Raw genomic sequence first — 24,767 nt, 5'->3', positions numbered from 1 at the left:
CTCAAACACTTGTCACATCCCTGAAAAGAGAAAAGCACATGACTCCTCTAAAAAAAAGTGTAGGGAAAAAATGATTCTTTAAAAACTGTGTGCCCCTTTCATAAAATCCCATATTCCTCTCCTGCTGGAAGTGCCTACAGATTTCGGCTAGTGTCAATGATCATAAGAAGCATCCAGGAGCTTAAACCAATGTAAGTTCCCAGGCCCTGCCCTGGAGCTTCTGATTCGTGTGTGTGTGCATGTCTACGTGTGTATTTGTGAGTATGCATATGCGTGTGTATGTGCGTGTAAAGCTCCCCAGGTGATTCTGATAATCAGCCATGTTTGGAAGCCGGAGGTCTAACCACTCCCTAATTTCAGAAGGACGCAGTAGAATAAGCAATCTCTCCAGGGTCACCTAATCCACGAGTAACAAAACTAGAACGAAAAGACAGCACTCCTGCTCTCAACCTAGCCCTGTGCCTTGTCGCGTAAGCTAAAACCAGTCCACAGGCCTGCCTGGCCAAATCCACGGGCGCTCTGGTCAGGAAGGGAGGAAGGGTACTTCCCCTTCATCTTCTGGTGGGGAAGATGCCCCCTCCCTTATTCTCTTGCTGCAGAGAGAGTGACTTCTAGGCTGGCCTTGGGGGCCAGCAGGCCAGCCTTCTGGAATCCACCACCACTTTGCCTCATTGCAGGCCCCTTTCGCTCAGCACCAGGGCCAGAACTAGGGACCCTAGCGGGTGCAGGAGGAGGCCCCAAACCCCCCATTACAGAATGATGATCTGTGTGCTGAGTGAGGTGTGGACACCATGCTCTGAGGAGGGGGCCTGGCCAGGGGAGGTAGGGAGGGCTTCACTGAGGGTGACTGCTAGACAGGCTATTGGCCTTCTCACACCTCCTCATCTCCGCCCAGCAGCCTCTGTCTTCATGCCAGTGGGCTCACCCAGCAGCCTCTCTCCTGTATCCAGAGAGACAAGGGACACATGGTGGCTCAGTGGGTTAAGCGTCTGCTTTGGCTGGGGTCATGATTCCAGGATCCTCGGACCGAGTCCCACAAAGGGCTTCTTGCTCAGCAGGGAACCCACTCTTCTCTCTGCCTACTGCTCCTCCTGCTTGTGCTCTCTCTCTCTGACAAATAAGTAAAATATTTAAAAAACGAAAGAGATACCTGGCGACATCTCTCTCTGGCCCCACAGATAGACCCTCCATCTGCTCTTGTACCCTCGGCTCACATCCCGTCCTGGTGCGAGCTCACGCATACCCCTGTCTTGTTCAGTTGCTCTGTAGCCCCGGTGCCCCTGTGAGGCACCATTCTTTATCCTGTCTTCCTGGTCCAGCTGCTTCCTGTCAGGAGCTGCAGCCATTTTTCTTACATTTCTACTAGGAGGTCCTGCTAACCAGTTCATAAATCCATTTGCAGCTTTCTTGAAGTGCTTTCTTCGTGCGCTAGTCCTGGGCCTAAGGCCTAGTGGCAAGAAATCTGCTTTTGCCCCTTCAGTGGCCCCTTGGCGTGTGGTACTTCTTTTCTTCGGCTGAGACATCCGAACTTACACTGCAGGGCCCACGACACCCAACCTTTATTTATTTTTTTTTTTAATTTATTTTTTTTATAACCAAGATGGTGGATGCTGTGCTAGCCTTTGTAGATTTCAGGATTGTCTTGGAACTATTTAAAACACCCATGGACATTTCTACTTCACCAGTCACTGCTGAAGGCCTAGTGATTCAAGGCACAGCTGTATTCGGTCACAGAAATAAATAGAGAGCAGAGAGTCCACTGGGAGCGCCAAGCGCCTTGGGAGTTCTCTGCCCTCCTTGAGCGTCAGGCCCTCCAAACGGACGGACCCGTGCGGCCACAGAATGCTGCTCTGTCCTGACACTGGGAATAATGAAAGCCCTTGTGCCCATGCAGGGGCTGGGGGGGCAGGGTGGCAAGCAACTTGCTGAGCTTACTTCTAGGAAAAAAGCTTGTCTTTTTTTTTTTCTTCCTAAGAATAGCATCTGGCTTGTTCCTTTTCATAAAGGAAAATGTTTGAAGTGTGGCTGTTTCCAGCCGGAGCTTCTCAGTGCCAGGGTGCTCCCAGGGCAGTACCATCCTGCGAAAGGGGACAGGAAATAGAGGCTCAGGCAGAGAAGGAGCAGAACTCAGCACGGTGGCCTTAGCAACAACCGATGTCATCTGCTCTATGCCATCTGTGACTTTCTGGCCGTTTGTGAATTTGTTGTTGCTTAAATGGATGAGGAGTCACTCGAGTTTTCCTCTTTGCAGTGTTTATATTACGTGAAAATGCTCTTTGATTTTGGCGTACTGATCTCTGTTTCTGTTGATCAGGTGTTGCTTTGCTAGCCATCCCTTCCTGAGGGGCTGCGGGGTCCCACAAGCTCTAGCACGAGTATTTCATGCATTCCTTCCTCTGATCCGATCCATAACTGCACAAAGTCGGGCATTATCTTTGTTTCTCTTGCAAGAGAACTGAAGCTCAGAGACGTGAAGCAGCTTGCCTGAGGCCTCACAGCCTATGAGTTGCAAAATATAAACTCAAATCTCAGTTAGTTTGGCTCCTCAGTCTGGAGAGCATTCACCAGAAGTGCACAGTGGACAGCCTCTGTAGCTTCTCACTATTGTTTTTTGTGTCCATCTGTCATTACGTGTAGTCTGTGAAATTGTCTATGGGAACCCTGCAAAGTTTAGAGGTTTATCAAGCTGACGTTTTGAAAACATGCAACGAGCAAGTTTTCAGATGTCACTTAGGAAGTGTCAGGTCGAGTTGGGGTGTGGACTGTATCTATTAGGCAGAACTCACATTCCATCCAGGAGTGAAGCATGTGTGTCCTGTCGCTAATATCCTGCTGGGTTCTGCAGTGATCAAGCTCTAGGTACCATAAAAAATGACACTGTAGTAATTGAAAAATGGTACTCTTGGGGGCGCCTGGGTGGCTCAGTGGGTTAAAGCCTCTGCCTTCGGCTCAAGAAATGATCTCAGGTCCTGGGATCGAGCCCCACATCGGGCTCTCTGCTTGGCAGGGAGCCTGCTTCCCTTCCTCTCTCTCTGCCTGCCTCTCTGCCTACTTGTGATCTCTGTCTGTCAAATAAATAAATAAAATCTTTTAAAAAAAAGGAAAAATGGCACTCTTACCAAAGATCTCTTGAAATTTAATGATTTCCCTGGTTTTTCTACTTTTATGTATATTTTTTACATCCCTCTAGTTCAAGGAACAAGAAAACTTTGGGGTGGGTTTTTTGGTTAACCTCAAAGACCGCATCTTAAGGATATCAGTAGGCATCCTTTTCTGAAGACTGTTTACAATTTAGGGTGCTAATCCAGATTCATTTCATGATTCTTCAGGCGATTTGGGGAAAGCTCAAAACAGCACTGAAAAAAATACCATGTAGTTTTATGCAGCTGTCACTAACCCAGCCAAACAGAAGAAATTCAGCTCTTCCAGACAAACCCCAAACAAGAGTTGTTCATGGAATAAAGGAACAAAAATAGTGAGGGCTCCACCCTTTGTAAATGTTGTCCAGGAGCAAGAGAGGTTCCTACCCCTCTAGTGGTCTTCACACAACAAAAAAAGTGAGTCAATGCTTGAGGAAGGAACAGCTCAAAATGAGAAAGAAAAGGAGAGGTCAGTGGTTTTCCGAGTCCTCCGCCAGGTCTGTGGCATTCAGTGTTGTCTTCAAAGCGTGTTCTCCTCCAATCTCGTGTAAAGCACAGAGCCTAGCTTTGTGGTCTGTCTGCCTTGCCAATTCCCTTTGTGGAGCAGTTAGATGTTTTGAAATTCACCAAATGGACCCAGGTGAAGGTGTGAGGACCCTTCTACAGCAGCTGATGACACCCCACTATGCTTAGCGTGCCACGGGGCTTTTAGAAATCTCTCTGTCCGCTGTGTATGCGTGTGTCAGTATTTGCGCCCAGGCAGGGAAGCCCATCTCCTTGAAGGCTGACCTCACACGAGTGGGTGGGCCCCCATGGGGCCCCCTGCAGCTGTTCCGGATGAAGAGCTGTGGGCTTCAGCTTCAGTTTCAACAGAATGACAGACCCCAGCATGAGGGAATCCGGTGAGTGGCTCTTCTCTGCCGCTGATAGTCTCCCAGGCTTACTACTCCACAGCTCCACTTTCTGGGTCTCTAGTTCATGAACTGATTTTTTTTTTTAAGATTTTATTTATTTATTTGACAGAGATCACAAGTAGGCAGAGACAGAAGGGGAAGCAGGCTCCCTGCTGAGCAGAGAGCTGGATGCGGGGCTCAATCCCAGGACCCTGACATCATGACCTGAACCGAAGGCAGAGGCTTTAACCCACTGAGCCACCCAGGCGCCCCTGATTTTTTTTATATATCCTCATAAACCCACTTTTTAAAATGTGCTGATCCCCTCGTGTTCAATGCGCAGTGCAACTAGCTGGGCCTCCAAAGACACAGCTCTCCCAACATTTTGGGTTAATGTGCAGATGAGATAACATAGTGAAGAACCATATTCCCACAGCCCGAGTCCCCCTAAGCTGCTCCTCAAGATCCAAAATCCATGAGGATGTCCACTCCTACTGACCATGAGCTCTGGAAGCTTCCAGCACTCGCTACCTGGGGCTGCCCCCACGCCCAGGAGGAACATATCCAGTATCACTCTGAGTACGTGCTTCTCTGCCTTGGAGATGTATGGACACTTGTCACTAGACACAGTTAATGAGCTTATAGCAGAATCTCTACATGAAATAGATAGAAGTTCATGTTCATTTAAAGAGAAGGACATCTCTTTTTGCTCATTGTGTGATTAGCCCAGACAGAAACTGACATTATGATGCATTTGACTTCGCCCAAATCATCAGCCTTGGATGAGTTGGGGCTTTCCCTGTTTAATACTAGAGAAAGGGTGAATTGGACAAGATAAGAATATCCAGAAGCCCCCTAGGGTTCAATGTCACTTATATGTGAATGAAGTGCTTGGGACCCATATCCCTCATATTACTATTCAAATATATAGAACTTATTAATTTTTTCAGTCACTATTAACTCAGTAAGAGTTTATTCTTTATTCAGTAAGAACGAAACAACCACAAGCCTTCTCAGGTTTTACTAACCCTCTGACTCTGGGGTCTTTGGTCATTAGGCAATAATAATTAACATTTTTATTTCTTTTTCAAATATATCCAAATCCATGACCTCTTTTGATTCTCATCCTAACAACCCTGTGAGGTAAGAGCTGTCATTTCCAGTTTGCGTGTGAGTCAGCTAAGGTGGGGGCCTCGAGTCACCTGGCATGGCTCCACAAGTGGGCGGGAAGGCCTGACCCTGGCCTTCCAGAGCCAGGTCTCATCAGGCCTCCCCCTTCTCCGCTCGCTCTCCCCCCTAGCTCCCTCCTTCTCGATTAGTTTTCTCTCATTATAAAGAACAAAATGACCTAGACCAAGTCCACCTCCTTCCCCAGGGACCATCACCTGGTCTGGCCCTCAGTCCTGTGTTTATCTGGGAAAAAAATCCTTTGACACAGAAAGGCAGGAATGTGCCTCCAGGTTATCCCCTCTGTTTACCAAGAGTCTTTAGAAAACTACAAGGTGCCATCCTGCCAGAAGATTGCGGTCTTTACCCACATCCTACATGGTATTCATAGTGGTGTTTGCAACAATATATGCATTTTTTGGGTACGGGGAAGGAGACTCTAAATGACCTTCCCATACAGCATCCCTGGGACTTAGGGACAATCAAAACCCATCAAGTCTCAGTCTTCCACAGTTTTTCTATAGGACACAGTTCACATTCAGTTCCAGATTTTCAGCAGCTTTAGTAAGATTTTTTAATGCATCCCCCAGAGAAAGCAATTAACTCTATAAGGACAGGAATGAGGCAGCTGAATGCTAGTGACAGTTCTGCACCTCCTAACTGGTGGTGTGACCTTGAGCAAGTCATATGAATTTCCTGGAACCAAGAGTTCATTTAGATACAGGGAGTCCCTTCCAGATGTAATGTTCCATGATTCTAAGGATTGTAATTTACCTTGTAACTCAATACACGTCTTCTTTTTTTTTTTTTTTTTAAGATTTTATTTATTTATTTGACAGAGATCACAAGTAGGCAGAGAGGCTGAGCAGAGAGCCCGATGCGGGGCTCGATCCCAGGACCCTGGGATCGTGACCTGAGCTGAAGGCAGAGGCTTTAACCCACTGAGCCGCCCAAGCACCCCTCAATACACTTCTCAAAAGCAGGACCCATACACCGTATCTGGGGCAGGAGGGGGTGGCCAATTAGAGGTAGCACAACAGGAGATTCCCGCAAAACAGGCCAGTGGAACTTTCTGGAAGTGGAGGTTGAGGCTGAGAGCAGCCTGCAGCATGAGCAGGGCACCTGAGGGTGGTGACTCGGACAGTGCCAGGCAGGATGGAAGGAAGAAGGAATTGAGGCCCAGTTTCTGTCAGGGCACCGGAGGCCTGGTGTCCAAGGGCAGCCCACCGTCCAGCAGTCTTGGCCATCAGCCAAAGGACACCGTGTGGACTGTGATGAGGGAACAGGTGCAAGGCTGTGGTGGAGAGCTGTAGCAGGTGTCAGGCCAGGCCAGGTAACACAGGCCCCCGGGAACTAGGCAGTGTTCAGAAACCAGGTGCCAATCCCAGTGTGGCCGGCGGCTGTTTGGGGAGTCAGCCTTCCCTGAGCACAGGCCTGGCAACTCGAAAGGTCCACATTAGTAGGTAGTGAGGAAGTCTTGGGGAGCCCTGCAGGGGTCTGGCAACTGCCCCAGGCCTGAGGCCTGGAGGTTGAGGTTCAGTAAAAACCCTTGTAGATAGGAGACTAAGCAGCTTGGGAGTTCCTGCTTCAGGGGGTGCTGGCCCCAGCACAGGGGCAGGCCCGAGTATGGAAGGGAGAGGGACCCACAGACCCGGTACAGAAGTTCCAGGAGGGTCTGGAAATGACGCAAGGACAGCTAGTGAGCAGCTGGTTCTCCCAACTGAGTATGGCAGTCCCCCCAAGTCCTTCGTTGTGATACAGTGCCCTCTACCAGCCCCATCAAACCAAGCCAGGCAGTCACTATCGAGGCAAGGAAATTTCTAGTTTTACCATTTATTCATCATACCTCAGGAATGCAGTTAAAGTCTGCCACTCTAAATAAAGGACTCCCAAATTTGGGGTTTCTCTTTCTCAAAGAATCATATAAATGGTTTAAGCTGTTTTCATTTGAAAAATGGGTAAGTGTACTCGTGACAGGTTTTGACATCTCCCTGCCTATCTGTACTTGTGGCAGCAGCAGACAGCACAGTGCTTGCTTCTGTTGAACGACCTCTGCATAGATGGGAAGGTTCGCATTGTCTGGTCTGAGCCTGTCAGTGTTTACATTACGCCCTTATTTTAGGTTTCAGATCTTAGCAGAATGTTCTGGGTTGCACCCAGTGTGTGTCCTTACGCAGAGGCTTTCAGCTGAGGTGGAGGATGTCTCTGCTTACCCCCTTTATTTGATTGCCATTCTTCCACAAGATGACAGAAGTCTGTTTTCTTTAATAAAGGAGCTCCCATAGCTGCCTAGTCATTTTCTTTTTGTCACCACTGTTCTGTTTTTCATCCATTCTCATTTTATTTTCTTGACTTCTAAATGACTCTACAGAATTCTGGCATACAAAGAGAACTTTTGTAAAGAACATTTCTTCTCATCCTAAAGTTGGAAATCAGCAGAAGAGTGGAAATGTTGACAAAGGGGTGACACAGCCGAGCAGAGCCCCCCACCCCCCTGCAGGGTTCACCACCCCTCGGGTGACAGTCCTGGACCTGCTCCTGCCAGCTCATCAGGGTTTCTGAAGTTTCCCCTTCGTGCACCTGGGGTCCCTCTCCCAGTGGGAGCTTCCGCCATCCAGCCTGGTACCACACAGCTGGGGTGGGAAGGGCTTGTGCAGAAAGGACTTCAGTGCCATCTGTAGAGAACCTGGGGTTCAAACTCTCCATGGGGAGGTTATAAGACTTTCCATCTCCCTGTTCACTTGGCACAGATTTCCATGAAGATTAGCCACTTACTAGCCATTTACATCAGATCAGCCGTTTGCATCGGCCTCCAGTTTCGTTTCCTGGTGCCCTGCTGAAACTTTCTTCAGGTCTTCCGGTTAATTGCCAGAACTGAGGTCTTTCTGCCTAGGCCCCACCCATCCCGCTCGCTCCCTGCACAGACTTGGAACAGCCACTCAGAGGCACAACTGAACTGTGCCCAAGACCTTGCCCAAGTCAGTCCCCACCCCCCATCCCCGGCCTCACACCACTGGCCAGCTTCCAAAGCAGGGAGCTCATTAGCATCACAGTAGGTTAGCGGAGGCTCATTCTGATCCACCTATCAGCTCCTGGCACCCCCAGCAGTCTGCCCTCCCTGCCTCTGGATACGTGTCGCAGCCACATACACAGCACCCCAAATACGGCCCACAGTGTGTTACCTCCGCACTGCCATCCATGCTCTCCACTCCTGGACGGCAGCAGCCCTCCCTCATGTGCTCCCTGTCTTTGGGGCCCAGCTCAGTTGTCCCCTTTTCCTGGCCCTCCTTTCCTACAGCCTTTATCTGCCACAGCCCACTCCCCGTCCTGGTCCTTCTTGGTGGGGTTTTCTCTGCTCACTTTCCGTTGGTAGTCTCAACCACTCCTCTGGTTCCAGGCACCACCTCTGCTTCTGCTTTCAAACCCAACACCCAGGCCAACTCGGAGCTGGGGGTGCGGGAGGAGGGCCAGGGGGGCCTCTTTCTAGGCACCTGTAGACAGTGCCAACTGGGGGATCTTTCATGTACCTCACATTCTGTACACCCAGAAGCAGGCTTATAATGTACTCCCCAACCCCTCACCCCCGATCCCCTCCCTTCTGTCCTGAGGGCCATGGTCCTGCTGGGCACCTGTTCCATGTTATGATACATTTAAGACACCGACCTGTGTATCTCTCTGGTGCAGTTCTAAATAGCGTGTCCTTACTGACATGTACCCCTTCAGGTCCATGCCTACATTATCAGCCACCTGAAGAAGGAGATGCCAAGCGTATTTGGAAAGGAAAACAAGAAGAGAGAGCTTATCAGCAGATTGCCAGAAATCTATCTTCAGCTGCAGCGAGAATACCAGATTTCTGCCGGGGACTTCCCAGAAGTCAAGGCAATGCAGGTACTGGGAGCTCATTGTAGCCTCATGGGTGTATAACGGAGAGGCAACACCACCTTGTCTGCTGGTTGCTGGGTACGCATGAGGGTTTCATGGTTTAGGATAGAAAACACAGGTCGCCTGGGTGGCTCAGTCACTTAAGCGTCCAACTTGATTTCGGCTCGGGTCATGATCTCAGGGTTGTGAGATCAAGCCCCACGTCAGGCTCCGCCCTGGCTGTGCAGCCTGCTTAAGATTCCATCTCTCCCTCTACCCCACATCCCTCTTAAAAAATAAAGGATAGAGAATGCAATGAATGCATCTTCCTAATGGTGATCCATGATAATAGGCTTCTGTGAATAAAGCAGAGATTGCCTGCCTCCCCAAAACATTGAACCAAAAAGGGACACATTTTAAGAAGTAAATTTCTACGATAAAATATTACTCAGCCATCAAAAGGAATGAAAATTTGCCATTTGCAACAATGTAGATGGAACTAGAGGGTATTATGCTAAGCGAAATAAGTCAGAGAAAGACAAATACCATATGATTTCACTCTTGGTGGAATTTAAGAAACAAAACAGATGAACATTGGGCAAGGGAAGGAAAAATAGAAACAGAGATGGAGGCAAACCATGAGAGACTCTTTTTTTTTTTTCTTAAGATTTTATGTATTTATTTGTCAGAGAGAGAGAGCACAAGCAGGGAGAGCTGCAGGCAGAGGGAGAAGCAGGTTCCCTCCTCAGCATGGAGCCTGATGCTGGACTCGATCCTAGGACCCTGGGATCATAGCCTGAGCTGAAGGCGGTTGCTTAACCGACTGAGCCACGCTGGCAGCCCCATAAGAGAATCTTAACTCTAGGAAACAAACTGAGGGTTGTTGGAGGGGAGGGAGAGAGGTGGGGGGATAGGGTAACTGGGTGATGGGCATTGAGGAGGACACGTGATGTCATGAACCCTGGCTGTTGTGTGCAACCAATGAATCATTAAATTCTACCTCGAAACTAATAATGTATTACATGTTAACTAAATTGAATTTAAATAAAAATGGTCAGCCAAACTGACCATCATTTTGTCCAGAGAAAGGACCCATCTCTGCACCAGAGGCCACTGTTCTCCCTGAACAGCAGGCCACACAAACGCAGACGCCCATAGCTAGTGAGGCAGGCCAGGCAAAGAAAAACCACAACGCCCTCTTGGATTCTTTCTTGTCTTCCCACATTTGATGGAGATGTGGGTTCTCAGAAACAGGACTCTCCCAGGAGAAAACCAGCCTACGAGTACAGTGAGAACTGTACCCCTGGGGGTGGGGGGGCTGGGGGGCTGGGCAGTCTGTGCCCTGCTTCTGGCCACACCCTGGAGACCTCCAGGTACCATCTTCTGCCCTAAGCCACCGAGAAGGATGGGGCTAGAGGAAGAGCAGTAGGAGATATGCCCCTGGAAGGTGGCCGACGAGCTGCCTGGCTGCCTCAGAAAAGCATCAGAGGAGGAGAGGCAGAGCGGTGGGACAAGGATCAGCAGGGAGCAAGAGGGGAAGCTTTGGCCCTGGGGAGTTCCACAGCATAAACCCTTTCTATAAAGGACACACTAGCATAGGAGTGGGCCATACTAACTGTTGAGATGGAAGAGTTCAATGTGGTAAGAGCATGTGGGATATAGGAGGTGGTCAGGTATGACTTAGCTGGCTTCAAAATAAATCCAGAACACCTTTTTTTCTTCCAGAAATGAAATAGGTAGTCCCGTACTCAGAAGATGAATTGGGGGGTGGGGGTGTTTAATCACAAGATGGCTAATTGGAGGGCTGCAGGGCCTCTGGAGCGGTCTTCCTGGGCGGGTCTGCCTCACACCCTTCAGCTATGCCCTGTACCCCGTGACCAAACTGAGGGACGGTGATCTCCTTGCATCCTTCAGATCTTTTTTAAGGGAAATTGGCTTCTTGATTGTAATGAAAGCTATGAAGAAAAACACAGTGCACACTATGGCCTCATTAGCCTCTTGAGCGAGCACAGCACCCCACCCACAAGAAGGGGCCGCTCCCAAGGCCTGAGGCATTGCCAAGCCCAGCAGAAAGCCACTGTAAGCCTCCTTTATAGGACCCGCAGGCCTGTCCCAGGTGAAGTCCCATAACACCGGTAGTGTGCCCCCGACCAGAGCTTCTCATAGCCATGTTAGCTTAGCCTTGGCTCAGCCATGTCAGAGGAAACCAGGCCTCTCCGAGTTGGAGCAGAGGGGCAGTCCCTGGGGAAGAAGACAAGGAAGCATGAGCCCCTTAACTAGCATCTCAGGAGAGGCCTTAGCACCATCAGCAGACACCTGAGGGCCCCCAGCCCTTGGAGCGAGGAGTGCATCCTGACGGGTACCCCCCATTTACCCATGTTCATTCGCTCACTCACCAAGAAATATTAAGTGTACCGTCTCAGGCACTGTCCTGGGCCCCTGGGATAAATCCGTGAGCAAACAGCACAACAAACAAACAGCTGTTGTGCTCCCTTGTAATTCATTGATTCACTCAGTGATTCTCTCCCTCCTGAGGCTCCAGGAGGCCAGGGACCCATGTCCTGGGCACCACCATATCTCTGGCCCCTGCCACGTAGCAGGTGCCCCATGTGTAGTTAGATGAGCTCCTTGATAAGTTAGTGTGTGTTTCTATCCAAGCAGGCTGAGGGGGTAGTGACATTCTGGGATCCTGACCTCACCCTGACACCCACACAGCTTGTAGAGAGATGGGGACACCTCCTTGGGAAGCTGGCCAGGTGCTGACCACAGCATCCCAGCCCCTTCAGGGACTCCCCAGGAGACAAAGCAGGCCTGGATGCTTACTATCACCTGATACTTCGAACTAGTTTGCTGTCACCCAGGAAGCTTTGTGGGCGTTGATGGTGGGGGCCAGGGTCTCCATTGTCTTGGATTCTGTGGAGCATCTGACCTCCCCTCCAGCACAGGTGTTCCTCCTCTCATCCACCACATCTGGGACGGCAGTGGGGACACAAGCTGGGAGAGAACTTTGTTAGGATCTTTGCACATCTGAGGGCCACTCAGAGAGCTCCCCGAGGCCAGCTTTGCTCTGACCTCCCTGTGTCCTCACAGACCACACTGCTTGGGGTGACTCAGTGGAAGCAATGATCTGAATGTATTGAAGGCCTTTATGTGGTGCTGAGAGAGGCCTGTGACCTGCTGGTAAAGTAGCCCTCATCTGCCCTGCCTCCTTCCGGGAGGGAATTTGATTTAACCACACAGTAGGGTCCAGATTGGAGAAGGAGAACACGAGCAAGGCCCCTTGGAGCGCAGACTCAGTTTCCCTCCTTCGAGAATGCGCCCCCCGTTTGGCTGACCAGCTGGCCGCATTCCCACAGCAGAGGGCAGCAGAGCCCTCCCCACTTGCTCAGCCCAGCTGGAAACTGGGAAAGTGCTTCTGGTGAATGCCGGGAGTGAGTGGGCAAGAGGGAGGCCAGCAAAGACCCAGCCAGGAACTGACCATTGTGCTTTGGGAGGGAGAAGTTCCAGGATCCGGGGCTTGGTGGCTTCCATGGAGGCAATTGTTGACAGGTTAATCTTTAAATTCCCCAGTGTGTATTCAACCCAATACAAAGATGTCTTTTTGGAGGGAACTCAGTGGAGGGCAGAGATGGCAGAGGTTTACCTCAGACCCCATACTCCCTTGTCAGGCCTTGGGATGAGAATATAGGGTTTGTTTCCTCTGCACCCTCCAGGCAAGGGGTGGCTGCTGCTGTTACTTCCTGTCCACCCCTGCAACTATGTGGCCATTTCCCCTTGCCAGATTTCCAGAGGTTTGCCGTCTGAATGCACGTACCCCGCGGGAGGGTGGAAAGTTCGGGCAGACACCACCCTCCTTCATCTGCTTGGCCAGACACTGGGGCTTTGTGTGTGCTCAGAACTCAGGCTCATTCATGAGGCAGGAGGGTAGGTGTCTGTGCACCCAGGGGAATCCAGACTTGTTTACCCCAGCAGCACTTGGATTTTTGTGTAGGCTGCCCGCTCTCCTCCTCCTGGGCTTTCTCTTCTCCATTCCCCTGGCTGACCAAGCGAGTGGCAGTTAGAGCCTGAAGTGTCGGGAACGTTGTTGAGTCCTGGTGTTGGGGCACCATACAGGTGACACAAATGGGAAGGGGTTTAGAAACCGGGCCTGCCCCACCTTGCGGCTCTCAGCGGGGCACAGGCTGCCCGCAGGGTATCAGCCCAGCCCAGCCCTGCATGGTTTGAAGGGGTCACAGTTTGCTACTGAGAAGAGTGTTGGAGGTGCCTCTCTACACATCCATCGAGCTGTTTAGCTTTTAACTCTGTCCGTCCATCTGAAGCTCAGGGCTGCCCTTCTAAGCAACAGCACAGAATGTCTATCCTACTGGCACCCTCTGGACACCACAGTTTTGACTCTCCAGTGGAAACACGTCCAACCACACAGGATAGAGTAAATGAGGAATGGCCCGGCTGGACCATTCAGTGTTGTGTGGGTCTTAGGAATAAGGTTTATAACAATTATTATCAGGGAAAGATATGATACATTTTTTTCTTAAAAATGCAAGTTGTCAAACAGTGTGGTCTTATTTCAGTTAAAAAGAGTGTGTGTGTGTAAGTGTGTGTGTGTGTGTGCGCGTGCGCGCATGTGCCCGTGTATGTGCACACATTTATAAAAATGGCTAGCAGTGTGTGCCCAGAGAAAGTTAGCAGAAGTTATTGCTGGGGGATGGAATTGTAAGTGATTTAAATTTTTTATTTTATCTATCAGTTTTTTTCCCCAAATTTTTACAATAAAGTTGTGATATTTATGATTGCACAAAGCTCTGCTCCCCCACCCCCCACCAATTGCCCATCACATTACTTCTGCCCAGAACAGTGAGGTCTGAGTGAAACCTCTTTTACTCAAGGGTCTTCCTACCTCATCTCCAGGAAATTGCACACCTGGACAGCCCCTTGCTGGCCTTCTAGAATTTTCCTAACAGAAATATTTCACATAAATCCCATATAAAAACTTCCTTATCTGGAACTTTCTGCATTTATTCAGCAAAACTGTTGTTGAAAACATTTTTCAAAGATCAGAAAAAGCCCCAGGTAACTCTCACAATTCAGAAAAAGCATGTCTCTTACAACGAACAGATGGCTTCTTCCCTCAGGCGATGAGAGGGTGTGCCCCCCAGGACCCCAGACACAGCTTCTGAGGAGCGGTAGCTTTTCTCACCTTTGAAGTCTGATGTGATAGTACTTTCCTCTCCCCTTTAATTACTTAGCTTTTCCTTTTCTAATGACTCTCTTCTATTTCATGTTATCATTTTTCCATTGTAAGCTAAGTCAAACCCTTTTTGAAAATAGGCAGAAACTAAAAATATTAGAATGTTTTCCCTCTCTTAGAGCATTAGCTCCCTGAGGGCAGAGACTGACTCCTCATGATTATATTATCCCCAGACTCCAAATCCCGGTAATCCCCAGACATCCCATCCTGGTAATACCAATCCCCAGACACCAATGCCTGGTAATACCAATGGCCAGTAAATGTTGGATGGGTCGATGGATGAAGGATGGATGGATGGATAAACGGATGGATGGGAGGCAGAGTAACCAAGGAGAACCAAGGTAGGAAGGACTATTTCTACAGAACCATCCACAGAGCCTGTGTGTCATCTATAGTTGGCTCCTGTCCGAGTTGGGCAACTGCTGTGTCCCAGGGCCCTCCGCTGTGCACATCTTCCTGCCGCTCTGCCTGTTGATGGGCCCGTTCTCCTGGCAAGTGATGCCGAGCCCTGCCCTGCCCTGACTAGTGATACTCAGCCCTACTGGCTGGATCTCTACTCACCCTCCCAATCCCTACTCTTCTCCCATTCACCAGTTTCAACTTTTACTTAATTGTACCTTAAACAATACTTTTTCTAACTGATCCAAAAACAACATTCTTAAATAATTGTTTTATCTAAAAAGACCCTTTGACACAGCTTCATGTTACAGCACAAAAGAACATTCGTCAAGGGGCAGGAAGCCATGGGCTCTCGTTTTGGCTCTGTCAGAACACCCCATGGGCTATGCATCCAACAGGGTTACTCACCCCTGCTCCTCCTTGCTCCCAGCATTGTTGTAAAGATCAACTGAAGTGTGTCATTAGATCACCTTAAAAAATAAAAAAGGATAAAAATCACCGCCTGGGTGACTCATGGGTTGAGTCTCTGTCTTCAGCTCGGGTCATGATCTCAGGGTCCTGGGATCGAGTCCTGCATCTGGGTCTCTGCTTGCCGGGGAGCCTGCTTCCCCCTCTCTCTGCCTGTATCTCTGCCTATCTCTCTCTCTCTGTCAAATAAATAAAAATCTTCAAAAAAAAAAAAAAAAAAAAAAGATAAAATGTTGAATCTCTAGAGCACCAAAAAAAAAAAAAGGCAAGGTTGAAGGAAGGGTATCAGAAAGCCCTTGGGGGACTGCTATCCCTCACATGACTTCCAGACAAAGATTGGTTGCTGTAAAAAATTGTTGTCTTCCCTGCATCTTGTTTCTTGTTCCATAAGCCAATCCTGGATCTGGTGGATTCAGATGTTGGGACTCCAGCAAATAGAGAGAGAGCTCCGGAGCAGCCTCGGGATGGGATGTCTGTTTACAGGACAGTTCTGCCTGCTGTCCTCCCTCTCCCTGCCTGCTTCCTGAAGTGAGGGCCTGTGACCAACTCTGTGGTTTATCCTCTTGCAGGAACAGCTGGAGAACTATGACTTCACCAGGTTCCACTCGCTGAAGCCCAAGCTGATTGAGGCTGTGGACAACATGTTGAGCAGCAAGATCTCGTCCCTGATGAACCTCATCAGCCAGGAGGAGAGCAGTATGCCCACACAGCTTGTGCAAGGCGGGGCCTTCGACGGCACCACCGAGGGCCCCTTCAACCAGGGCTACGGGGAGGGCGCCAAGGAGGGCGCCGATGAGGAGGAGTGGGTTGTGGCCAAAGACAAGCCTGTCTACGACGAGCTCTTCTACACCCTGTCACCCATCAACGGCAAGATATCAGGAGTCAACGCCAAGAAGGAAATGGTGACATCCAAGCTGCCCAACAGCGTCCTGGGCAAGATCTGGAAGCTGGCCGACTGTGACTGTGACGGCATGCTGGATGAAGAGGAGTTCGCACTGGCCAAGCACCTCATCAAGATCAAGCTTGACGGCTACGAGCTGCCCAACAGCCTGCCCCCCCACCTCGTGCCCCCCTCCCACAGGAAGTCCATGCCAAAGGCCGACTGAGGGCCGGGCCGCTCTCAGGGCAGGCCATGGGCAGTAGGGAATGAGGGCAGGAGGGCCCGAGGCCCGTGCTGCCACTGACTCACTGACCCTGGCCACAGTACCGCCCACTCTGTGCCTCAGTTCCCCCACCTGTGGAATGAGAAGGGCAGACACAGGACACTAGATGAGGTTCTTTCACCTCTAAAATTCCTGAGTTTCTATTCAAATGTTGGAAGGAGGGGGTGGATAAGGAGATGGAAGGGTTGAAAAAAAGGAGAGATTTGACCAAAGAGTCCTTGGAAGGCTGGAGAGACGTAGGCAGGAGGTGGGCTGGATAGAATTTCACAACCCCAGGGAGTGAGCCGAGGGCCCTCCCAGAGCCAGCAAGACTGTGCTGGGCCACACAGCACAACGCATCTGCCTTGGCTCCTGTCTGTCCCTTAGAGCGTACTGGGAGGGAGCAAAGTTGATCTTATTTATTTCATTTCCTGCTGTATTGAGAGTGGAAAACAACAGCACAGAAGGTTTCTCTTCTCTCCAGGCTGTCTACCAAAGAGAAGACTGCTTCCCCACCGAGTCTGTGCCTGTGTTTGCTCCCGTCCACCCCTGCAGGCTCAAGCAGGACAGGCAGCCAGGCCAGGGGAGAGCATCTCTGATAACCAGCATCCTCCTGACTAATCCAACAAGAGCTCCCCCACCCACCCCAGACCCTGCCCCGCAGAGTTACATTTGGTTTGGAATTTGGAACTCAGAAACTTTATTAGCCCCTGGCAAGATTTCTGGTATTCAAGTCATGTCAAAGTCTGAAGGCTGGCTTTTCTTACTGGTCTGTCCAATAATTTGTAGCAAAGTCTATTGATCATAACCAAACCACAATAAAGGAAAGAGATGGTTCTCTGCAGCCATCAGTTAGTGTGGTGACACCTCCCCAAGGCTCCTTGGTCAATGGCGGGAGTTAAAGTTAAACCCGCATCTTGGTGCCTGCTGTGTGCTGGGCCTAGGGACATAAGGGGAACACAAGGCGAGCCTACCCCATGCTGCCAGGTAGAAAAGGTCATTCTCTAGCTTTAGACACTATTTTTTAGTTTTTAAAAAGTTGGCATTTTTATTATGTCCAGTTTTTCTTTCTTACAGGAAAAGCCTTTATACAGAAACAGGACAGAATCTTTCATATGAAACCTTTTCTTCAAAAGGCTGTGAGTTCATATGGTGCCTGCCCATCACAAGGCAGGATTTGGTTCCCGAGTGTTCTCTCTCTGAGTCTTGGTATAAAGCTCTCTGGTCCACTTGCCCAGGTGCCCAACAGACGGAGGTAGAGACAGGTAACTCTCACTGCCACACTCCCGTCTGTGGGTGGCAGCGCTGGAGTTGCTTCATTATTAATCATGCAGTACAAAAGAGAGGCACAAAACAGGGATAGCCCCAGGGCCCTAAAGGGAAGGAAATCATTACAGTCCCGCCCAGGCCTTCCAAAAACCACATTTTTTTTTCTTTTTCTGATTTCCCCTGTAACATCGGGGGCAGAAACGCAGACTTAAAATTTTTATTTTGGGAAAGCTTTGATCCAGAGGCCAGTCCCACACTCCCTAGTTCACTTTCTAAATAATGTCACTTTAAGAGAAGTAAATTCATAATATGATTTTTAATCTTAATGAGCACTTTTAAATTAATTTTAAATTAGTCAGAAACATAACCAAAAGGTCTATGTCAGTACTATGATGTAAGCAGATGGTTTGATGAAAGCATGAGGACTGCCCAAGTGTGTGCCCACAAGGGAGTCCACCAAAGGGCAAAGCAGAGGGAAGAGAGAGAATTCATTGATCCAAAGGTTTAGAGATGCCAGGGTTCACTGATTTTCCATTGAGAATTATCCTGCTCCTTTAATTCTTCTCAGTCATCCTACATAAAGATATACATATACATACACTGTGTGAGTATGTTTTCTTGATACTTGCCATTGGGTATATAGGCAGATGGGCAAGTTTTGTCTATGCAGAGACATATAGGAAAGCTTGCAGCAGACTGAGGTTTCTGCTTTCTTTGCGGAAGGAAACTTCTGGTGGCACTGTGATCGCCACCCCCATGCTGTCAGGTGACAGAACATCTGGCAGTTGCCTCCTTTCCCTACTGAGGAAGAAAGAAAAAAGGAAATCCCTTGCCCATTTTTCTTAACATCTTCTCTTAAAACATGAAGTCATTCATCATGAAAAGTTGATTAAGAACTTTGAAAAAAAAGCCCTGGAAAACCTCAGGGATGGCTGCCAAGGATAGGGACTTGTATGTTCCCAGGTCCTGCACCAAGTTCCTTGAGTCTGTCCAAAACTCCCCTTATCCTACCTCCCCATGCAGCAGGGCTGGGGGACAGCAGAGCCCTCTAGAATTCTGTTCACACTGCCCGACCGCACTGCCCTCCCCACACCACCCCAATTTTAAAAAGTAGCCTCTCCACAGAGTTTGCAAGCTGGGCAGGAGGGCAGAGGTAGACAAACCCTAGCACTGTGAGACGCCATGCTCTCCATGATTCCACAGAAGAAGATCGAAGAATCTTGACTCTACAGCCCCAGGTCCCATGTAACAAACCTCCACAGCCTCGAGTGTAAGAGGAAAGCAGTTTCAGCCTCCTCCTCCCAAAGTCAGCTTGCAAGCTGGAAGCCTGCTGATGAGGCCCTCCTGAACCAATGTGCAAAGAAACTGTACCAAGACCTCTCAAAACCCTCTGGTTTCACGGCGACATGCAGACATCCAGCCTGCTCCAGCCTCATGCTCCAGCCCAGCATCCTACGTGGATTCCTTCCTCACCCATGCCCTGGGATGGCCCAGGGGTCCCCCTGCAATGGGGAGGGGCATGCATTCAGCTGGCTTCCGCCTTTCTGGGACTGGACTGGGTTCTCCTCGGAGCACTCGTCATGACACAACTATAGTGTCTTCCCATCTGGAGCTGTGGTTCTTCCTGCAAGACGGTGGTGGGCCTTTGAGGAGTTAAATTCTGGATCACGGGACTGCATGTCCAGGCGGGTGAAAGAGCATGTGTGGAGAAGCCAATGCCTCCTGCCCTCTTCTTAATGCCACCCCCCCCCATTTGCCCATAGGGGAAACCTCCGCAGAGCCCTGACCCCCAGTCGTCTGACCACAGCCCTTTGCCGTGCTCCGTGGTCTCCTGAGGAGCTGCCCGCCCACCGGGCATGTCTTACTGCAGCCCACTACCCAGTCAGGGGGCTAAGAAACTAGTCATGGCCCGACAGCCCCCACAGGGACCTCCCCACTTTGCACCGTTACACTCCTTCATGATGCTCAGAGTAGTAGACCAGGCAAACTGCCTTGAAGAGAAGGAAAGCGGTTAACAGAGACGTTCTTTATTTCCTCTGAGGAATGTAGCAGAGAAATAACATTCTTAGGACAGATAACCATGGAGTTTATTCAGGTAAACACGGGCCTAATTTAAGAGTGTTAAGTTATGTGTCCATTAGCCAATGCAGTTAATACACAATGCTTCTATTTTTTTGTAATCGTGTTTAGAAATGTCAAACCAAAAAAGAAGACACAATCTGTTGATCAATAAACTTCTGAAAAATTTACTACCTTTCCTCCATTGATTCTGGTTTTCCAGTGACCCAGTTGTCTCAGGAGTAAAGCGTGGGGGCCAGGGGCAGCAGAGTGGGGAGGCGCCTGGATGGCTCAGTCATTAAGCATCTGCCTTCTGCTCAGGTCATGATCCCAGGGTCCTGGGATAGAGTCCCACATCGGGCTCCCTGCTCAGTGCAGAGCCTGCTTCTCCCTCTCCCTTTGCCTGGTGCTCCCCCTGCTTGTGCTCTCTCAAATAAAATCTTCCAAAAAAAAAAAAAAAAAAGTAAAGCAGGGATCTAATGGAAATGAGGCAGAGGAGTTAGGGGGGAGGGTGTACCCCTTCGGTATGCTATCCTTGTGACTCCCAGCTCTTCCTATGTCCTCTAGGCTGGGAGACTCCCAAAGCGGGGCTTCTTGAGCTGGAAAGCAGCTCCATCTGCTGGGGGCAGAGGCCAGGTCTGGGAGCAGACCCCAGGTGAGGATGACTGGAGACCAGGATGGAAGGAATCATGGGGGCTGGGGGCCTTGTGAGGCTGGGAAGGGCACCACTGAGCACATTCAAGGGAGCTGGATCCCTGCGGCCTCCTCCTCTCCAGCTCAGGGGCAAGCCACTGCGCCTGAAGGCGCAGGAGTGGTAAGGTTGGCGCCCCCTGGTGGCTGGCACTGCTCCTGCCTCTTGTCACCCACCCCCCCACACCCCCGGCCCATAACAGACATCTGGGTTTTCCCCACTGTCACCCATCTACCCTTGCGGTGATTCAGACCCAGAATTTCCTTTGCAGAGCACTCCCTACTTCCCCACCCTGTTTCTGAGCCACAAGGTTTGGGTGAAATAGACACCTCTCCAGGGTAGGTCCTGACTGGCTCAGCCAATGAAAGTATTTCATCCTCCCTGCCCCCCTTCCCATCACAAAAATTGGTTCAGGAATGGATATGTAGCTCAATTCAAGCCTATGAGAGCCATGCACCTCAGATTCCTCTTCAAACTCTTGAGAGAGGTGTTCTCTCTTCTCTGAACCATGAAGTGTAGAGAAGTGAACTCATTAGTACAATACCAATGGCATTGAGAGGACTGCCCAGAGCTACTGGGGGTAGAGGAGCAAGGTTAGGCTGGCAGCAACCAACTCCTGGAGCATGAAGATGAAGGAAGCATCGAGAAAGGCAGAGGGAGTCCAGGCCTGTGGAAGCATCATCTGAACTGCTGGATCAAACCTCTTTGATCTCTTTGACTTTAGGATGCCTAAAGTCCTCCTCTTCCCAGACATTTCAGTCCTCTGGGACTTTTATGTTGTTTAAATCTTTTTTATGTTGTTTAAATCTGTTTGACTTGAGATCTTAGTTACTCACCACACAGATAGCTCAAAACTAGGTACTGACTAACAAGGAATTCTCATTTAAACAGGGGCTGCAATCAGTGGCAGCGAAAGAGGAGCCAGGCCTTGCCGCATGTGCAATGGCTTTAGCGGCATCTGAGCTGAGGAAGAAGACGAGCAGTCCCCCAGCCCCACTCAACAACCTCATAGGACAAGCTCTGTTGAGGGCTGTGTTCAAAGCATCACACAGCTCCAGCCTGTCCTCTGGTGGTCACATCATACAAGACACCCTGGGCCAATGCTCTTGATAGGAGGAAAGAAAAACTGGGAACAAGAGGGCAAGTGGCAGGGAACCTACTAGAAGGAGCAGGATTTTTAACTGGGGCTGATAGGATAGGAAAATGTGGATCATGAAGAACAGAAGGCACATTCTAAGCCAAAAGAACAGCTGAACCCCAATATGGGCGGGAAAGCACTGGTCCAGTTGAGGCGATGGGGAGACTTCATAGGCATGAGCAGAGTTGTGCTCTGGGAGGTAAACTAGGGAACTGTGCATAGGCTGATGTGTGGGCAAGATGTCAAGTGGGGGAATGCTGATGGGGCCGTGCAGGGACAGTGTAAGCAGAGTAGGAGGGTAGATCGAGGGGTTCTGGGGAGCATGGAGCAGCTGCCATTGAGGACTGATTGGATCTGGGGCTGTGAACGAGGAGGAAGCTTGGGCTCACTCTGATGTCGGGAAGCCAATGGCAGGAGGGACCTCATAGGGAGAGGGCAACGGGAGGAAACTTCTCTCAGATGAGGGGAGCTATTGCCATCCTGGGAGCACCATGCCCTCATTCCCAGCCACAGCCCCAGGGTTCCAGAGTGCTCTCTGTCCTGCCCAGCTCTGGAGGGCAGGCTGTGGCCGCTGTTCCTCTCACCAGCCTTGGCTGCCCGGGACACCCGCCTGAGGAGTATGGCATCTCCTCTCGGAGTCTCCGGGGCTGCTGGGTGAACCCACAGACACCCACCCCAGACCAGTGACTATGACCCTGAAGTTAGCCAGAATATTTTGTGAAGCCACCCAAATGAGAACCCTCTCTAGCCTGCAGTTCAAGATTGCTCAGGGAGAGGGGCACCTGCGTGGTTCAGTGGGTTAAAACCTCTGCCTTTGGCTCGGGTCATGATCCCAGGGTCCTGGGATCAAGCCCTGAATCCAGCTCTCTGCTCAGCAGGGAGCCTGCTTCCCTTCCTCTCTCTCTGCCTGCCTCTCTGATTACTTGTTATCTCTGTCTGTCAAATAAATAAATAAAATCTTTCAAAAAAATAAATTGCTCAGGGAGAGAGGGAGGGAGAGTTGCCTGTGGGCTCCCTCTATAGCCCCTGCCCTGAGCCACAAGACCCAGATAAAACCCCTAAAAGTGAACACTCTGTCCCTGGCTTTGAAGGAGACTCTATCATTCCCACATCCTTTGCGTCTCCAAGTTACCCCTTCCCAGGGAGAGTCCCCTTCAGAAAGTGGCCCCTGGGTGTGAGGGGGCAGCCACAATTGGGCCCTGGCCGGAGCCCCAAGTCCTAGGACTCCTCTCCCTCTATGGTGGCATTCCCCTGGACAGGACGGGCGCGCCAGTGTGCTCCCTCCCATCCCCACCCTTGTGGGTGCTCATAAAGAAGCCCTGCAGGGGTGCCAAAGGGCAGTCCCAGACTGGGAAGTGGGTGCAGAAGCTTCTGACCAGGGGCTCTGCTATGTTGGTGCTATTTACCTGGACAACAGCAGCCCCATGGCACTCCCACCCAGAGCCAGCTCGGGGTGCTCCCATAGGCCTCTGTGACTTGGCAGCCAGGACCCCCACCTGACACTGGGAGCATCCGAGGTTGGGGCGTGGGGGAGGATGAAGGAGGCCCTCCTGGGACCACAGGCTGCAGCATTCCGGAGCCACCCCCTCCCAGTCCAGGCCCCACCCTTTGGCAGGTGGGAGGACAAAGCCTGCTGTGTGGCGTCACCCCTGCCCCAGGGCTCAAGAGGAGGGCCAGGGCGTGGTCCCAGCTCCAGTCTTGGCCTCTCCTGTGGTTCTCTCCCTCCCCACGCAGCCCCTGCTATCTGCCGTTTCCATCTGTCCAGTAGGGTCCCTTCCAGGCACAGACATCGCCAAGGTGAGTTTCTTGTTTCCCCCTACCCTGCCTGCCCTTTTCATGCTGAGGAACAGCAGCTAGTTCCCGTGCCCCAAGGAATCTGGAAAGTGGGGCGGGTAGGGGAAAGGGCTCTGAGGCATTCAAGCGCAGGGCACCAGCCAGGAGCTCCAGAACTTTACCTGGCTGGGCCCTAAACCACAAACCGCCCCTCCAAATGTGGGAACCGTCACACTCCTTCCCCAACCTCCCTGCCCCTCAACATCTCTGGCTTAGAGAAATATCCAGTGACCTCTCATCCCTAAAGGGCTGCAGGCCTGCCAGCTGGTCGGCCCCACAGTCCCGTCCAGAGCCGCAGGGCAGCTGTCCCAGTCCCGCCATGGACTCCGCATATGAGACAAGCCACATTCGCAAGCTGCAGGCGCAGCACAAGCGGATGCAGGAGAAGACTTTCACTAATTGGATCAACAACATCTTCCAGCACGGCCGGGTGAGTGCATCGGGGCATGCCCGGCAGCCCGCCTCTACTGTTCCCGCCCTGCTCCCTGGCCAGTGGACTCCGGGGGCCGGCCAGGAGGTCATCTGGCTGAGACTTCGAATCCCAGACCCCAGAGCCCAGCTGAAGCCAATTCTGTTGACTCTAAAGCCCACCTGAAACCAAGGAAGCTGCTCTGGGCTGCACCTCCCAGGGACTAGGGATAGGCCGGGCAGCTGGGGAAGGCTGACCCTGTGCCTCCCCCCCCCCCCCCGCCCCTTCCAGGTGGCTATCAAGATCCAGAACTTGTACACAGAGCTGGCTGATGGCACCCACCTACTTCGGCTGCTGGAAATCATCTCAGGGGAGTCCCTACCACCCCCCAGCCGGGGCCGTATGCGGGCGCACTTCCTGGAGAACAGCAGCCGAGCTCTGGCTTTCCTCAAGGCCAAGGTGGGGGCTGGGGAGAGGGGATCAGCTGGGCTCCTAGATCATCTTTCCTGGGCTGGTCAGGGCAGAGCAGAGGATCTGGAGCCTGAATCTAGGCATGGTGGCTGGGATACAGAGGTCCAGAAAGTCAAGCCCTTCCTTGAACAGCACTCTCAGCTTGGAGAGCACCAGACTGGCTGGAGTGGGGACAGCTGTCATGGTATGGGCGAGACTGAAACCCACCTCTGCCTGCAGTGAGAGAATTGTGGGATCCTTAACTTTCTCCTTTCCTATATAAGGAAATAATTTACCAGCCAAGACCCATGGTCCATGGGCCGGCAGAGCCCAGATGCGGGGCTGTGGGAGGCAGGCTGAGAGGAGCAGAGCCCTGGACACTGAGCCAAGCGGCAGAGGCAAGAGGTACAGGTCTGCTTTGGAGAAGCTGGATCAGTTAGCTGGCAGGGGCCGCAGCAAGCAGGAGGGAGCCACAGTCTCCTGAAAGAAAGAGCCCAGCCAAAGAAATAGTCATTAAAAGGAGGCAAAACTCCATGGCCATGGAAGGACCCTCATGGCCAGCATCGGGGGCTAGGCAAGGGTCCTGTATACTGACAGCCAG

The 24,767-nt window shown here is 51.0% G+C and overlaps 2 protein-coding genes across 2 annotated transcripts in view; both read left to right on the top strand.

Annotated features, from left to right (window-relative positions):
- EHD4 (EH domain containing 4) overlaps positions 1-19,836 on the top strand; it is a 79,464-nt gene extending 59,628 nt beyond the window's left edge. Inside the window, exons 5-6 of the mRNA XM_004751173.3 lie at positions 8,924-9,088; positions 15,746-19,836. Coding sequence (XP_004751230.1) covers positions 8,924-9,088; positions 15,746-16,282 — 702 coding nt within the window. The 3' untranslated portion in view covers positions 16,283-19,836. The remainder of the gene's footprint in view (positions 1-8,923; positions 9,089-15,745) is intronic.
- Positions 19,837-23,595: 3,759 nt separating this feature from the next.
- Positions 23,596-24,767, top strand: part of SPTBN5 (spectrin beta, non-erythrocytic 5) — a 46,306-nt gene continuing 45,134 nt past the window's right edge. The window contains exons 1-2 of the mRNA XM_045067711.1: positions 23,596-23,737; positions 24,008-24,175. Of these exons, the coding sequence (XP_044923646.1) occupies positions 23,627-23,737; positions 24,008-24,175 (279 nt within the window). The 5' untranslated portion in view covers positions 23,596-23,626. The remainder of the gene's footprint in view (positions 23,738-24,007; positions 24,176-24,767) is intronic.

This window comes from Mustela putorius, unplaced genomic scaffold (assembly GCF_011764305.1).
Source record: "Mustela putorius furo isolate JIRA1106 unplaced genomic scaffold, ASM1176430v1.1 tig00003898_pilon_pilon_pilon, whole genome shotgun sequence".
NCBI classification, from domain to species: domain Eukaryota; kingdom Metazoa; phylum Chordata; class Mammalia; order Carnivora; family Mustelidae; genus Mustela; species Mustela putorius.
Note: the sequence above shows the minus strand (reverse complement) of the source record. Positions and strands in the feature narration are given on the sequence as shown.